Here is an 18,781-nt window from a genome sequence, read left to right on the forward strand (position 1 = left end):
AGAAACTATGCGATCGATCACATAATGCTATTATACGCTTCAAGTGGAAACTATATCCATAACGACCGCAAACTTCGGGACCATCAACGCTCTTTTCTGCAGCAAGGGGAGATTAGTGCTCTCTAAACATAGAATTTTCTATCATCGGGAGTTATAATTTCTTAAGTGGCAGAGATTAGAAAATAATGCTGCTCATACTTTGGCGCGGATATGTTCAAACGGCCTCCCTGCCTGTCCCAAAGGCATATTCTGTTAACTTAATTAGATATTTAATAGTTGATTAGTTTGATTTGCTTCATTTCAATTAAACGTTTCAACTTTGTATCACGTCAAGCTTAAGCATATTTATAGGGATGAATAATTTGATTGTATATTTCGTTATTGAATGTCTTGTTTGTGAAAAGTATCACTTTTTCCGTAGTGTGCAGTTTGTAGCTAATGCGGGGAACTCTTGGTATGTTGAAAATTACGTAGCACATTGACTAAATTTATTCCATTAAGCTATTATAAAATATTCTTTAAATCTCATAGATAACCCCCATAGGTTTCGTGGTTTAGCAAATAATATTTGCTGTGAAGTTAGTGTAGTAGTTCGAGCATCGCTGTGTGCCTGCGAAATCTATGCACGTAATCTGCTCGGCACTACATTGTAGGTAAACCAGCGGGGGATCGTTGAAACATATTTACGTCTTACTTTGTTTGGTAGTTACTTTATAAACACGTCCTTTGAAAAATATGCACATATTTAAACCTCAATATTTTGTTTTATCATACAAATCAACCGTAGTCCAAAACTCTAAGCTTAAAATGTATTTGTAAATGTAAAATGTAAAAGCATACATACATTCTGGAAACTCATTTTATAATACGTAAAATTAAAATTTAGAATACGAGTTTAAGTTAGCACTTATGTATAAAGATATTTAGGTTATATCACTCATAACTCTAATTAATGATTCACCAAGTTATGTAGAAACTAATTGTAACATTTTCAATAGTTACACGTCAGTGTATTCTCAGTGTGTAAAAATAACAGTATCGATCATTGTCGTAATAATTTAATTTCTTTGTTATATATTTCTTATTTGGTTTGATTCAGGAATAGGCTCTTAAATAATGCTTTAACTTTAAAAAAATTACTTTTTTATGTTAAAAAAATTATAGGTTATGAGTATTTGTTATTATTATTTATATGGCATATTTTTGAACTAAGTGTGCATCTCCTTTCTCCACAAAGATGAAATTTTAATATGAGAATCACACTGTGTGTTAATGATAACATTTACCCGTATATAAAACTCAACATAATTTATAATTAAATAATTCTTTGGGATAAAAAATTAATAAGCGTGGCTATTCTTAATTTTTCTCAGTAAATATTAATAATATAAACATGTAAAATAAAGTAGTTTAGATTACTTAGTGCAACCATTCAGCTATAAAGCACGGTGCCACTCTGACACTTAATAAATCCTGTCATCTTATATTTGCTATGTTGACTTCATTTTTATATAACCAATGTTTGACATTCTTCTTTCCAGATTTGATGCGAGTTGTAATGGTATTCAGTGAATGACAAGATTTATGGAGTGGTAAGTGTGGGTCAGGTTTGCTGATTCTAACAGTGCGAGGGCATACTAACTGTATTGGTTCTGTAGTTGTTTACCGTCTGAGAGCTAGGCAAGATGTACTAGTTTTATTTTATTCACTAATAAGCCTAACCATTAGTACCGGGATTCAATTGTAGACTGGCTGTCTGTAATTAGTTTGTGAATGTATAACGCTTATTGGTGTCACTAATAAATGCAGTTTTCTATAAAAATAATAATAATTATGACATGGTTGAATAGACAAGAATAATTAGTCTTTAGCCATAGTATAGGGGCCGAGAGTTAATTATCACATGACCACATTTTTCATGAACATTCTTCTCTATTTAATTCTTTCATGTGCTGTTCCAAGATTTAAGCAAACCCATTGTAACAAAAACTCAATTTAAGATAATGTTTAATAAATAAAATATTAGCATATTTATTTCTTAACTTAACTTCAAATAAAAAATGTTTATTGTGATTCTTTCAATAATTTGAAATGTTTTTATAATTTCCTTGTGTTAACCTTTAGTGAGTCTTTCCCTCTAAAGCCACTACGAAAGAAAAATAAGCTAAACACAGCTTCTTGGAGGACTTGTGGGGCATGTGAACTCAAAAGGCATATATTTAAAACCCAGAGAGCGGTCGACTGTCCCGAGCTTACCAATCACTGTAAGAAATATTGTAAATTATAACAACAAATAATCAGTACTGCTTAGAGGATGGCTCACGACAGGCACATCTCGGGTGCGAGAAATAAATCTAAGGCTGTGTGGGAGGTTGTTCACCGTGAAACAGCCAAACTGGTCAGTAAACAGCAAGACAATGTAACTTTGATAGTAAACGGGAAAAAATCTTTAAACCACTCTTTAAAAAGGTGAAAAGAGAGACATGTCTAACTATAGACCAATATCGATTTATCTGTTTTTTTTTTTAGAAAAATTTAGAAAAATATTAAATTGTATCTAAAAATTAATTTGGCTTCATTAAACAATCTTCTACAGTGACAGCGATTTACAACTTATTGGACTCGGTATTAAATTCCATTTATAAAAAGCACCAAACTGCTTCAATTTTATGTGCCCGGACAAAAAACATTCGATTGCGTGAAACATAAATAATACATCCTTACTAAATAAATAAATAATAATTTTACTAAATAAATAATTTGCGCTTACTAAAACTTCATTATTATGGCTTACGAGGAAAGGTCTACGAATGGCTAAGCTTTTATTTATCTGATATATGTTTGCTTTTATGGAAACAGAGAGTTACATACAAAGATGAATCAATGGAAACACATATTTCAACTTAGAAGACTATTACATGTGGATTTTCCCAAGGGTCAGTATTGAGCCCTTTGATGTATTGAATTTACATTAATGACATTCCACACAGCTTAACATGTTCGTCCGTTACATTATTTGCAGATACCACAACTTTAACAGTAAAAGGAGATAATTTGGCTGAGCTTGAAAGTGCCTTGCAAACGTCCCTATGTGAAGTAAGTAATTGGTTTAACGTTGACGGTGTGATGCTTAACAAGAAACAAGCCAAATAATTCTCTTCATGCCATTTAAAAAAATCAGATTCCAAAAGTAAAATTGCCTGATTTTGAGGCCTATACCACAGAGTCCTTACTTTATACAATTAAATTATTTTGTGTTCGGCAATTTCTGTCTCAAGTGTGTTTAAATAACCAAACTAACATATGATGGAAGACCAAATGTACGTATTTAATGACAGGTATTTACCTGTCAACGGGAATCGACTAGTGAGATATCGAGTCCCGGCGGAACAAGTACTTTTTTATTTAATCTTTATTGAAATTATATTAGGCTATTGCTGTTTGTAAACATGTAATGTATGTATTCATTTTGACTCTTGAAATATTGCTAATAAACTGTTAATAGAAGTAAAACATAATGCTATTTCGATATACACATATAAAATAAACAAATTCAATATTAAAATTTGTGTATGTGTATGTACATATATTGAAGAACCATATGAACATATGAACTATGTTGTATTTCTGTCAATAATCTATTACTAATGTATTTAAAGTCTAAATTAATAAATACGCGACAAAATATTTGAGTTTACCACGTTTCTTAGGAACTAAGCATACATCTTGCTGTCATGAATTATAAAATGTATTGCGTAGTTGATTTTCTTCACAAACACTTGCAAGCTTATAAATAATATATATTTAATATTTATAGTGAATTATCTGAGTGATAACGAGGATGTTTTTGTTCTCTTAGGATAAGAAGCTTATAAATATTGCACTTAGTCCTGTAAGATCCATAACGTTAGCTTCCGGAGTAACAGGATATTCAGGACATGGGTAAGGTTAGGGGGTAGGAGCCGCCTCCTAGCGATATCCATTAGGAAGAAGTAAGAATTAGGGCACTAATCTCAGTCGTATCTCTCCGGAAAGTAGGGGATGTCAGCTCCGAACCAGCCTCTCCAGTCAAAGCAGGCACAGGGTGGTATACCCTTGTTGAGGCTAGCAAGAACCTCTGATAGTTAGGGAACGTACCCCTACAAGACTCCAACAGTCATATCCCGCAGTAGAATAGCAGTAGACTAGATCTATCGAACTGCCCTTGCACCCCTGAATCTCGATATTTGGGGTTAGTGATGTGCCGCTCCTGGATATCCATGGGGTTGCCCAGATTTAAATGATACATCAGTTTTTGTTGTGCCCAGTGGTTGGTTCAACTGGAAGGTATAAACCAGCCAGAAGTATTCCCTTCTGGGTATATCTAAGCGAAGATTACTAGATTTATATATATATATATATATATATATATATATATATATATATATATATATATATGCCATGTTTATGACAATAATAAATTATAAAACTACGTAAGTGACAAGACAATAAAATCTCTACCAACGTCACTGCATTACAAGGACATTAATCTTGGAGTAATGGATTTCATAACCCCAGCGTTTCGCTACGTCACATATTCGTTGATTGAGTGAAAAGTACGAGACACTAGAAAGTGTTTCAAACGAGCTTTAGATTGATTAATATCGTCTGATCTTTTCATGGTTTCAAAGAGCTGATTGATTATCCTCACAGGAGCTTCGAATGTGTTTGGCCGCCAGCTGCAATACTCAACATAAAGTGATTCTGCCCCTTCCTCAGCATGTATTCGCTACTTGGATGAAATGTATTTATATTGATAATATAGGTTTATCTAGAGAACTTTGTGGGTTAAATTCCCCATAACGGTTCCTAAAATAATGTATGTACTATTTTTTGGAATTCAGCTATGCCAATTTCGATTGTGTCTTGAAGGAACCAAAAATCTTAGCAAAGATTTGTAATGTATCCAATGTATCTAAATAAAATATGTGAATAAACCATACCAAAATCTCTTATTAATTATGCGTTCAGAAAAAAATATATTGCAAGATTTAATTTCATGTAAATACCTCAGGTATATTTTTGAACATAAAAACTATAGTTTGATTATTAGAAATAAAGGTGTTTTATATTGAAATCAGAAAAATATTTTTTTTTTTATGAAAAAACTTCAACGACAGTCAAGATTTAGATTGTGTATTTTGAAACAGACTTAAATGTAAAAAAGAAAACATATACTTGACGTGTTGAGGAAAATTGGTTCATATAATTTCTGGACTTCGAAACATCCTGGCACCGAGTCTCCTGAAAGCATTTGGTCTTAATCATGAAATGTTTAGATTATTTGAATATTTCCGAAGCCTCGGCCTATACTCCCATTCACGTATTGATGCCTGGCAATGAATACAAATAACCTGTTGATGGCTCTTAACATAGACTACTTGGTCTCCTGGAACTGACAATCCGTTCTTTCTTATCCGTCGGCAGGCCCAATATGTGGGAGCTTACAGTCTGTAGAAGCTAATAGTAATGGTGGTTACTCAATTGGGTGTTTATTTGAATTAAGAACTACCGTTTTAAATTTTAAGAGTAAATATAAAAGTTTAGTTTTTAAATCTAGTTATGGCTATTATTTACTTACCAATCTATACAGTTACTAGAAACATTGCTCATTACGCCATGGAAGATGTCATAGATGTTCAATTGTAACTGTAAATACTGGGCAAATATGTGTTTATGCCACATGTGTAGAGACCTAAACCATTTGTCATAATGTTTACAACACATTGACCATTAATATGTGCCATGGAAATGCTGAAGTGTCGTAAATTAGTAGAAGTTATGTTTCCCGAGTGATCGGAGTGGTGAAAGTAAAACTGTCGGCAGTGCACGGGGTGCCGCCAGCTGTTGGTCAGTAACTGTCCCACACTCAGAACCTTGTACTCTAGCTCGTTATGTACATACAAGTTATTACTGCACGAAATAAAAGTTATCTAATACATGATTTAGATCAGTACCAAACCATACACATACACCCGACATAATCCACCACTACGTATTTCAGTCGTTTACGCGCACGAAAATTTACTAAAACTATTATCTCGTTAGTAGTTAAACTGAAGTTGTACAATAATTTACGACAATATTGTAGAAGTTTTACATCAGTGTTGCGAGTATTATAATTGATACATCACTCTTAGTGGTACATGGTGTAAATGTAGATACAATACTCTTAGTGATACATAATCATAAAATTAATATTACACCCTCAGTGGTACACGGAGATAACAATGATATTATACTTTTAGTGGTACATAATCGTAAAGTTAATATATTAGACTCTCAGTGGTACACAATGATAACTTTGACACTATGCTCTGAGTGGTATACCATGTTAAACTGCACTTGCTATTAAATATATAATATTTAGTTATACAATTCTACCAGTTTAGCACATGGTATTGCGGAATACTATACTACACTCTCAGTTGTAAACAATGATAACGTTGACACTATGCTCTGAGTGGTATACCATGTTAAACTGCACTTGCTATTTAATATATATCTAGTTATACAATTCTACCAGTTTAGCACACGGTATTGCGGAATACTACACTCTCAGTGGTAAACAATGATAACTTTAACCTTATGCTCTGAGTGGTATACCATGTTAAACTGCACTTGCTATTTAATATATATCTAGTTATACTATTCTACCAGTTTAGCACACGGTATTGCGGAATACTACACTCTCAGTGGTAAACAATGATAACTTTAACCTTATGCTCTGAGTGGTATACCATGTTAAACTACACTTGCTATTTAATATATATCTAGTTATACTATTCTACCAGTTTCGCACACGGTATTGCGGAATTCTACACTCTCAGTGGTAAACAATGATAACTTTAACTTATGCTCTGAGTGGTATACCATGTTAAACTACACTTGCTATTTAATATATATCTAGTTATACTATTCTACCAGTTTCGCACACGGTATTGCGGAATACTACACTCTCAGTTGTAAACAATGATAACTTTGACACTATGCTCTGAGTGGTATACCATGTTAAACTGCACTTGCTATTTAATATATATATCTATTTATACAATTCAGTTTTATGATCAGGATAAAATGACGTTTAATCAAATACTCCCATATCCAAACTAACAATATATATATATATATATATATATATATATATATATATATATATATATATTGTTATATATATAACACGTTTTAATATATTTTAAGCTCAACTAAAGTGGTAAAAATGAAAATTCATTTTGTATATCTTGCAAACTCTGGAATTATTGAAGTTAGTTCTCAAAACGCTGTACAGATAGTTCTCTGTACATGTATCTGCACACACATTTGTACAAAATACAGAAAGAACGCAACATGCAACACAATTTTACACGGAATTACTAGTAATTCTGTTATTCGTAATCGCAAGTGAAACATATCCAACTACGAAACATAATCTTTGAACTTCTAAGTTTGCAAGCAAAACAGTTCCTTAGTAATCATGAGTGAGATAACTATTGCCTGTAGAGAATTAGCATACACTACTCCTCTTCGTAAGCGTCTCTGATTTGTAAAAGTTTGATCAAATTTATTTCAATATCTAATGAAAATTGAGTACTTCCAATGTTTTACATCAGTGGGGCGGATACGTTACATTAGAGAGATAAACATTGTCTGAAGTGAAAATATGAGAGGTACAGAAACGTCGATTCAAAATACATGGTATTTACTTGAGTGGTTGGTTTATACAATTTCAATAGCTAGGAATACCGAATACATTAAATAAATGTTTAGAAATTTGTCACTAACTCCATTTGTAATGACAGTAAATAAATAAAAAAATCAGATCCTTACTTAAGCACAAATGTTTCTTGTGCAATACCATTACAAGTTTATCTTTTTATACCCTACACTTATTATTTTATCGATTCTGAGTAGAATAATAATGGTTTTATTTTTATAAATTTATATTATAGGCCTTGCTTTGAAGTTTCATTGGACTTTCATTAGTTGTCCTACTTAAGTGTAATATAATTTTTCCCTTACATATAAGGCAATTATTTTTGTTTACTATTGAATATAATTTTGGCCTATGAGTCCCATTTGGATATAATATTTTCAAGAAGCAAAAATCGTACCAAACTACATTTTCTGTGAACATGTTCTCACAAATTCTTTTTTCCTCATCAAATAACGGTCACTTTTAAGATAAACCACAAGGACGATTAAATCAATAAAAAAATAATACTACCCCTCAAAATCACGTACAGAATACCAAGAGTATAATTTTATTAGATTTTATGTACAGTGACTTCTAAAAAAAAGTCGAAAAAGTATTTATTTCTTCATCAAAAAAACATTTACATCTAGTTTACATACATTTCCTTAGGTGAAATAAAATATACTACAATAACTAATTACGTTGCTGTAAAACTCTAGAAAATAAAACTTAGAAATTAATTCCCACACTAAGTAAAAACTTGTTTTTTGAGAATGAGTCTTGTAATGTACTGCATTGTTACTTAATATTGTATTGTAGCTTAATTACAACAAACTAAAAAGAATTTCTATAAAAATAATTAAAATTTCTGTAAAAATAAATATATAAATATTCAGAAACTAAAATTATTAATTGATTATGTTTTTAATAATTTAAAAAGAATATACTAAAAGGTTTGTTTGGTTACCTGGGAGAAGACTATGGCAGTTGCAACCTTCCCACCCCTTACCCCCCACCTAATGATTCGTACGTCCCCAATCACTCGCACTCACATACACCCAATACACACTACTCGAACAGCACACACACACACCCACACGCACACACTCATACACACCGCACACACTCATACACGCTAGCGCACAATGACAACACATTTGTACTACGTTAGGTCGAAAGTTAAGTTTATATTTGTTTTTTTTATCTATAGATTGATGTTATAATTTGTTCAGTTCTGTCCCTTCCAACCTCCAGTAACCATGTATTAACTTTCTTTTTATATGTAGTGCTTGTATAAAAGTTGTTTTGCTGTAGGTATTCAGGTATATTTCTGTATAAATAGTGGGCTATAATGAACGGATTAGTGGTCGAGTAAGTTCTTAAAAGTCTTGGTATACGTATTCCAACATTGTCCGCATTTCTAGTGTTGTAGTCGTGAGTTATTTCGTCAAAGATTTCGTCGAATCGCTTGTGTATATGCATCAACAATTTTCTAACAAATAACTGTCGTATGTCAAAAACGTTTAAGTTGTCAAAAACAGCATCTGTAGGGTATCGCCTATTTACTCTTAGAGCTGCTTTAACTATTGCCTTTTGTGTAACTAATAACGGTTGTAGAATTGTTTTGTACGCTCCACCATATGCTATCAGTCCATTTTCTAAAATAGACTGTACATACGCGCAATAGGCCATTCTGATTTCCTTTAAATTAAAAAAGTGACTAATTTGTCTAAATGCATAAATAAATTTTCTAAGTTTTTATTTAAATAATATATATGTTCTGTCCATCTTAACTTGCGATCAAAAAAACACCCAGATATGTATAACTCGTCACACTTTCAATTTCCTCACAATTACACGTTGTGTTGTCGAAATTTCCACAACTATGCAGTTTAATGTTTTGGATAGGTATGTCTCCTCTGTCTCTTAATGATATCGGCAGGAATTTTGTTTTTGGAACATTAAACAAAAACTGGAAGGTCAAGTTTTATTTAAAATTTGAATCTGTGACATACTTTAAAGCACTAACGAAAAGACACCTTATAGTAAAAGGTTCTTTAAAACATTTAACTACTTAAAAAATGGGGGATGAAAGTGAAACTAATTGGAGTTTTACTATAATCCCCTCATATACTATCCTTTTAAAGTTACGAGTAAATATTTTATTTTTGTTATCTACAACAATGACTTCAAATAACAGTTTTATATTCCTCATTCCGTTTCATTGTCACCGTAAACTTCAGAGATGAAATGTTATATCGTTATCGTACAAAATTAAACGTCTCAGGACTTACGGTTGACGTGACGATACAGGCATCCTGATTATGAAATTAGCCAAAAAAGAAATCAAAATGCTTTAAACTAAAACATGACTACCTAGTTTCAGATTCTTTTCTAAAGATATTGGAACAAAAAATGGCTCCTGATAAAGTTTTGCGGCTATGAAAGTACAGGCTTACCGTGAAGTTGTTTCTAACGTATATAGCGTCAACATGTTTTATTGCTGTGAAGTTTAAATCCATATCACGAACTCGTATGCTGAACAGAAGGAAAGTTGTACACTAAGACCCAATCAATAAAAGCAGCAATGGTCGTTCAATACATACTACCTTATAATGGGTCCAAGGCCATATCGGTTGGGCATATGTCCATAAGCGTTCTCTTTCCACTGCTTTGTTTCATGTAAATGTTATTTAGTTTTAAAGTTCCATCAAATCACCCTAATAAACCGAAAAGAAATCAAACTTTGTCTCTTTATAATACTCTACCACTACCTAATAACGTTAAATGTACACGTACCAAATGGACACTTTCTTTTACTCTTCCAAAACACTTGTATTAGGTTAGAATAAACCTTTACCGGAACAGTTCGAAATTTTTCGTTACCAGCAGTTACATTTCGTGACCTGGCAGGACTAAGTTGGGCAGCTGATGGCGATATTAAAAGTTTCCGTGGGAACGCAGAGCAAACCGTTGGCATGGTATACCCCGGTATGATGATAAAGAAACACCGTTACGCTACAGTTATTTACAGCATTGTTGTGGACATGAAATTGAAAAACACAAACTGGAAAACCAGTGCTGAAGGATGAGAGTTCAAAGCCACCAACTACAAGAAATTAAGGGAATAGTTACAGTGATGATTCGTAACTATCATTGGGGGTATGTGAGATACAGAAACGTCGATTCCAACTCCATAGTATTTATTTGAGGGGTTGGATTTTACAATTTCAATAGTTAGGAATACAGAAGTAATTAAATAAAGGTTTAGAAATGTGTTAGACCACCTTAACAGACCATCTCAAGATTAGTGTCTGAATGTACCTATATAAAATAAAACATATATCCTGTCATATATGAATGTGAGGTGTGTATAAAAAATAAAAGTAAGATATCAATGGGAGATGTATATTTCAGATATTAGGTTGTCTCAATGACTGATTCACTAAATGACGTATATAAACACCAAATACCATTTAAACCGTATAAAGCTTCAATTCAAAATAAGTTATGGTATTTTGTATTAAGAGCTGGCTTCTTAACTTTAGCTTCATAAGAGCAGTGTTAAATTTCATCCACTTCTACGATCTTATTTTTAGTCGTTGAAGATACCTCAATTCAAAGATTATTATGCATTAAGCATCCCAATTGTTTTTGGTTTTCGATACTTTTCTACGTGATTCAGAAAAAGATATCTGTTCTGTATTTTTTTATAATTTAAAAACTATATACTTTACAAAAATTAATAAAGAGCATTTGGGTGCGAATGTGTAATATATTGAAAAAGAGACACATCCTATAAAACTACGAGCTAAAATAAGTGCGTAAAAGTTTAGGAGGTATAAAAAATTGTAAAAAAGTTGTTGTAGAGGTTGAGGGACTAACTCTTATATCACGTTTTGCGTTTATATAACCACCTATATAACCAGGAGCACTTCTGGTTCAAATGAATTATATATCCGATGCCACAGTTGAGTTTTCCTTGTTGCCCCAGTTAACAAAATTTATACATAGGTCTCTTAAACCTACTGTGGTTAAGAAACCCACTTAGTTTCAGCTCAAGGAAGTCAACCAGTCTTAAATAACTAGACACTCTTACACATAAACATTCAAAGTTATTACGAAACATAAATATTATTAAAAAATAGTGGTTAAATACATTAAACATATGGTTGCAATGTCAGAATCAATGTTTTTGTGAACAGTTGATTACATTCTACATGATTTTTTAATTAATATTTCATAACTTTACAGACTAAGATGGGATTTTTGCTATTTTAGAGACCAGTGGGGCATAGCCATAGAGAGATTTTTGAAATAATAGTATGCCTATAGCCTATTCATCCCAGGTATTCTAAAAATGTCCATGCAAAATTTCAGTACAGTCGGTTTAATAGTTTAAGCGTGAAAGCAAAACAACCACTTTCACATTTATAATATTACTATCTCCTATCCGGGGCTTCGTCCGCAAGTTCTATGCAACATTCCGTGTATGTTTTTGAATAGCTCCCACGATTTCAGTAACACTGAAGTATTTGAGATCATGCATCAGGTACCTATTTCACAGTGTAATGATTAAAGAGGACCAGAAGTTAAGCAAAAGTGTGAGTAATTCTTATTTCGGGTTTGAGCTTCTAGTTCAAATTAATTATATTTCCTACGCAAAATGTTTCCTCGATTAACAATATAAATATTCTTACACTAATGTTGTAAAAAGTTGTCTACATAGTCTATTTCATAACTTCAGATCTAATAGCTTAATACCAGTATTTATCGAAGGAGTAATATATTTAATGTATGTACTAATATCTTCCACAACGCTAATTCATTTGAGTTGGATTTATTAAGAAATTTAGCGATAAGTGATCGACCATCCGTGAAGGTTGTAATGGTATCAACTAAGTGTATAGCAACTCAATGATAACAGCAGTAGACTGATAACCCATGTAGACAGTCAGACTGTAAGGAAGTATCACCTAGAATTTGTTAGTCATAACCAGAATTCCTGAGAAATGGATTAATATTTGGACTCCTTTTTATTACGTACTATTTTACAATACCAGTGCGTTACACATCAACTTTCACTGTATCAGTTGTCAATCGTCGCGTCGGCTTGGTTATTGTCGTGATCAGTACTAATATAGTTTTGTTATATTTTTAAGATAGTCAAATATACTACTATGTTTATTTATATACTACCTATTACCCACGTTTTTGCACACAATTGTTTATATTGAAGTCCTTAATCTACTTCGGTTGTAATACAGGGTGAGGCAATGAGATTTCCACAATTTGTTTATGCTGTCATTTGATAAATAATGCAATAATGAATCATCTCATGTATCCATAACTTTTATTGAACTGTGCAATTTTAGTAATCATTACGTTTTGCAGTCCTGAACACCGTGCTTTTGTCATATAACAGTTTTTTTTTTAGAAAAGTGATTCATATGTAAATATTATTTAGAAGTCACTTCAACAATACTTGACTTGGCACTGTTCGAGACCGAAAACCAACTAAAATGGGTAACAAAAACTGGGTAAGTTTATTCGGAAATACGGCCTCCACCTGGAAAAGAAAATTGGGGAAGTCTTAAAACTGTCCGCACATCAAACAATGTAAAAAGAGTGAGAGTCGAAAACGGTCGACTAGGAAGCAAGCGTTGGTACCTGGGCTTTCATTCTGAGGATTTTGGACCAGAACCTCCCTTTTTATCCTTTCAAAATTCACACTGTACAAGAACTTAAAGAGCCAGACTATAGCAGAATAGTTGTGTTCTATTATAAATCATTAAAATTAGAAATTACTTGCTTAATATTTATAACTTTTTATTTATGTCTGATAAAGCACATTTTTTACCTTTCTTGTCGTGTTAACAAACACAATAATTATACCTTACTAGAGTGCTCATAATCCCAGAGAACTACTGTACCTGCCAAACCGTTGCATAGCTCGAAGTGACAGTATGGTGTGCAGTTATGATACAGCGAAACACTTCTTTCAAGATAGCGGGGAAAACATGGTTACTGTAAACTCTGCTCGGTATGTTGTAATGTTAAATACAATTTTGACTCCATACCTAGAAGGCACTGGATATAGATACTGATGCTCTGTACTCTCAGCAAGACGGGGCTAATGGGCACACTGCAGACGTATCCATGAGCGCTCTCAGAAATGCTTTTAAAGGCCGTTTGCTCTCAATATTTCGTGACACACTGAAAGCTTGATTATCAGATTTATCTGTATATGAATTTTACCTATGTAGCTTCTTAAATTTCAAGATTTTGCATGAATACAAGCAGAGGATTATAGAGAAAGTTCTTCAGTTTCTCAAGAAATTATGGAAAAAGTGTTCGGTAGCTGCTTTATCTGTCTTGGGTAAAATCAGCGAGTTTAAGATCATCATTTAAAGATATTGGATGACTTTAAAAAAATAACATTGCATAGTATTACCCATGTTCATTTTTTAATATTTAACGTTTAATAGTTTACTTAGATGTAAAATATTAAAAGTACTAAATTTGTGATATAAAACAAATGTAAAGTTCTCATTGCCTCGCCCTGTATTAGGTATCCTATGATATTATGTTTTAAACGTAAGTAAGCATACATCAGATAAGCATTATTTTCAGTGTTCATGGTTAAGACGATCAGAGATTAAGGTTCCGACTCTTATATTAGATCTTTAGCACATTTAGGTTCTTTCCTGGTTTGAGTGAATTATATTACCACAATTGAGTTTACCTTGATGTTCCGATCAATAAACTACAACATAGGTCTTCTCAAACTCACTTCGGTAAAATAAAGTTTATTTCAAGCCCTTGTATTCTAAATCCTTTCAGATCTTTTCAATGCAATAATTGCATTGTTGTCTTACTAGAAAAATTATGTAATTTGTGACTGAAAAGCCTACTATTGTCAAAAGGTGTATACTTTCGGCAATTTGAATTTACTTCTAGTTAATCTATTTAGTATTTACAATATTTTGTTCGCTTAGGACAAGAACCTTAGGAACTCATCATTGTAAGTAGCCCTAAAAATACCTTTGCGCTTGCTTCCTAAGTGCAGGATTTTCAAGATTGGTTATGATGGTGGTAGGTGCCACCTCCTTTCTACAGAGAGATCTACATACATAAACCTCACTAGAACACATGGACTTCTGCTGTTCAGATAAGAGTGAATCCACTTATGTGTTATCTCCCGTATAGTACAACACAGACTTCCAGCTTGTGCTGCAGTACACTATAATTAACACAATTAAATGTGCTTGATAGATAAAAAACTCACAGAGTGATATTTTGTAACTTTGACTACAACCAAATCCTTAAGTTGCGTGATGACCAATGGATGATCCTTCCTGATCGCTATAACGGTGTACTTTCTGAGCAAATTGAAGAAGAAGCGAATAGCTTGGAATATGAGCCCCAATCTTACGATAGGTTGCAATTTTACTTGGTGTGCGATTATTTTGTGAGATATCTCAGACCAGAAAGATTTGTTGAGTAGTTCTTACGTCACTGATACTATCGAGAATGACAATATTGTACTGCCAATGTTTACCAACATCTGCAGCTCTCACTGAGATTCGGAATTTAGAGCCGATTAGTGACTAACACATTGGAATGTTTCAAAATTTGCCTCACTGTAAATCACTGTAAACCGGCGAACATGTTTTAGTTTGTTATAGTATTTTTCTGTGACAAATTTGTTTTAATATGAGTGTAAAATTCCTGTCATGGCTGGTAAATTGTAACATCCTACGTTATGCGTGCTTAAGTGAGCATTTCCTAAAACGTTTGCTCATAGAGTTTGTTGTTTTTGAGCTCACTTTTCAAATATGGGTACAAAAGTGAATAATGAACATAATAAGTGTGTATAAGTCTAGAGCCATTATTGATTTAGAATAGTTAAATTTAACTTTTAGTATCAGAAGGACAAAGTAAACTGATTGACAAAAAATATATTTAGTGAAAAAACCTCCTCAATGAAATTAGGACTTGGGCTTTCCTGTGCTGCCATATACAATTGAATAGTTGAGAAAGATGACCACCAGAATTGCAAGAAGTTTGTCCTTCCATTAGTCGATGTTAAACTAAATAATTTATTTGTATGTAAAATTTAATTTTAGTTAATAAGGCGTGTAAAAATAAACTAAGAATAAACATTTACTTATTTCACTAGTAGGACGATTATTGATTTCACTAAGAGCTTCCATGATTTTATTAGAAGCTGTAAATCATTTTTCCTAAATATATAGTATCGCTGTCAAAACATCTCAATCTGACAACATTCCATTGATCCATGTTAATGGATCCTCCAACATCATTGATGATGATTACTATATCTAAGGCCGTGGAAGTCAATTCTTGTAGTCATTAGTATGCAGTTTTTTATACCGTTACTCGATAAAAATAATCAATTGTATGATTTTTATTGCACACGTTCACTTATAGTAAACACGTATCAGCTCTTTACTGCGTCGAATACAAATTGATAATGTTTCATTTTGTTGTCTCTTTAAGTAATTAAATATCTGAAAGTATGTTTTCCTAAACGAATTTTAATTCATTGTATATTAATTTTAAATTAAGAAAACGGTAATGAAAAATTTTATGTCTCAGAGAAAACTATATAACTTGCAGTGAAATAAATTATACTTTGAGTATTAATGTTTTTAATAACTTAGTATATTAAAAAGAATTATTGTTTTCATGGCAAAAAGTCTTCATTGGGTTCTGTAAAATTATAAGAACGAAACTTATTGAGAAAAATAATTGTATTTAATTTAGAATTTTACTTTTGTTATTAATAGCATGGATCCTATATGACACAGTGTCGGTATCGGAACGTGCAGCATAGTCAACATACGTTAACTCTCGAGTGAATATGCCTAAGTTTTAATATTCGCTGTTGAGGTCCAATTCCGATTTATAATGTTTCTGTAGACATATAACGGTATAAAACTACCGAAAAATTATTATAAACTATAAACAATTAGAACCGAGAAAAAAGAGTCCTACGATTGTTTAAATGAGATTATAAGAAGTGTTTCTACTTTCCACACGGTCTGACACAAACGCCTCTGGCCATCCGTGATAGTTGCGGCAGCATCTGTGGTGACGGACGAAAAGATCCCTTAATATCAGTCTATCATGAAGTTGTAGATGCTCTGATCACAAATGCCTAAATAAGCTATAATATAAATTTATGTATTATTCTATATTTTATATTAGAATGTGTATAAAAGTTGGGGCTGTAAACCCGTTTGTCTAGATTTGCACTGTTATCTTTATAGTGCAAATAGTTCCATAGTGCCACTGTCAATGTCAATTTGATCCTCGTAATCACTAAAAATGTAGAATAACGTATGAAAACTTTAATAATAATGCTGATACTAATAATGATTAGTTTGTAGACCGTTATTTATTTATATGAAAAGTTTAAGTTATGGGGGACATTTAACAAATTTGAGCCTATCTATAAATATGAAATACTAAATGAAATTTAACTAGATCTGTTTAATTTAACTTTACATATACATGCGTAAAACGTCAGGTTAGTTACAGCATTTATAAATCATGAATAACTGTACCGATTACAGTGATCTCGATTGGTTGGATCGTCTCCTCCCTGAATAGCAGATGAACTATTAAAACATCGTAAAAGTTTACGGAAATTCAGGTAGATAGAAAAACACAAATATGTTTTGCTGTTGAGCATAGAGTAAGAAAATTTCCAGATAAGAAACTTGAAAACTTTAATAAAAATATACTTTTAACTGTAGATTTTAGCAAATATTAAGTATGCAGTGCTTGGTCAATACTAACAACAGAAGAATGCTTATCAATCCTGTGTGTGTGTGTGTGTGTCCGATCCTTGATCGGAGAAACAAGGCAAACTCAACATTGGCGTCGCAATTATGATTCATTCAAACCAGAAGTGCTCATACTCGTGCAAAGCCTTCGATATTTCGTGCGAAGATGAGGATTATTGTTAATTTTAGATTAAAGGAAGATATAATTTATTAACTAGGTGTTTAAAATGTTTGATTTTGATTTCGCCTTGTCTATAAAGTACGCTAAAAAAACTCGTGACTTTTTTCTTTTTTGTGAATACTTTGAGTGTTTCCGGAATTTCGATTTACCATAGTACTAACAATCTTACTCACTTTTGATTCATTTCGAATATACATTTTGTGTTAATTCAATCGCTCTATAGTAAAGTATTACTGATTACCTTTTGGAAATATAATATAACATAATAACAACTGGATGTGTGAGTGTGGTGTGTGTTTTACCACATTGATATTTCGAATATTTATAATATTTTGTATATAACAGAATAAAACTGCATGAACTGTTTTTGCTGACTGACACTTAATAAATTGTATATATCTGTATATGTTATCAGAGACCTTTTATTCTTACACAACTGGTAGGAATGTAAAACTCTTGTTTTGTAATTTTTTAATAAATAGGTGTTTTTGAATTATTAAATTACAATTTACAGACATAAAATTAACATTGTTTTACTAGTTAGGCAAGGTGAAAATAAATTTAAAGTATTTTAGCCTCCTAGGCTAAAAAATTTGTAAACTATAACATCAGTTCACTTATTTTCCCCAAAGTTTCTTCACCTACAATTCTTATTATAAATAAAAAGACTCAACCACTCCCCTTGAACGTCAAACAAATATGACGTCATGGTCACTAACAATAATGGGGGAGAGGAGGGGGTTACAGTCGAGGGACACGCGTCTCACCCAGAGTTTCCGTCACGTTGACTTGTGCAGTGAGGAGAAAGCAAGACAGAGAAGGCCGACTAAGCCACGTCTCGGACGTGATTGTGCAGTCGTCATCACGATGCTATTATTGTATCAAGGCTTCATATTCATTCACTGTTGCTCTCTATTAAAGCAATTATTGGAGCCTCAGGCGACCTCTGAGGTCAAGCCCCTCGCTGACTTGTTAACAGTTAATCTTCTACCGCGCTGGTCTCTCTTTGATAAGTTCATCATTGTACTGGGATCGCGTTTTGTTCTTGGCGCC

At 32.5% G+C, this 18,781-nt stretch overlaps 1 protein-coding gene across 4 annotated transcripts in view; it reads left to right on the top strand.

Annotated features, from left to right (window-relative positions):
- LOC124357315 overlaps window positions 1–18,781 on the top strand; it is a 264,857-nt gene that overhangs the window by 24,591 nt on the left and 221,485 nt on the right. For 2 of the 4 annotated variants that reach the window (XM_046808991.1, XM_046808990.1), the window contains exon 2: window positions 1,542–1,592. The exons of the other annotated variants lie outside the window; for them this stretch is intronic. In XM_046808991.1, the coding sequence (XP_046664947.1) occupies window positions 1,573–1,592 (20 nt within the window). In that variant the 5' untranslated portion in view covers window positions 1,542–1,572. The remainder of the gene's footprint in view (window positions 1–1,541; window positions 1,593–18,781) is intronic. 4 annotated transcript variants of the gene reach the window in all.

This window comes from Homalodisca vitripennis, chromosome 3 (genome assembly GCF_021130785.1).
Source record: "Homalodisca vitripennis isolate AUS2020 chromosome 3, UT_GWSS_2.1, whole genome shotgun sequence".
NCBI classification, from domain to species: domain Eukaryota; kingdom Metazoa; phylum Arthropoda; class Insecta; order Hemiptera; family Cicadellidae; genus Homalodisca; species Homalodisca vitripennis.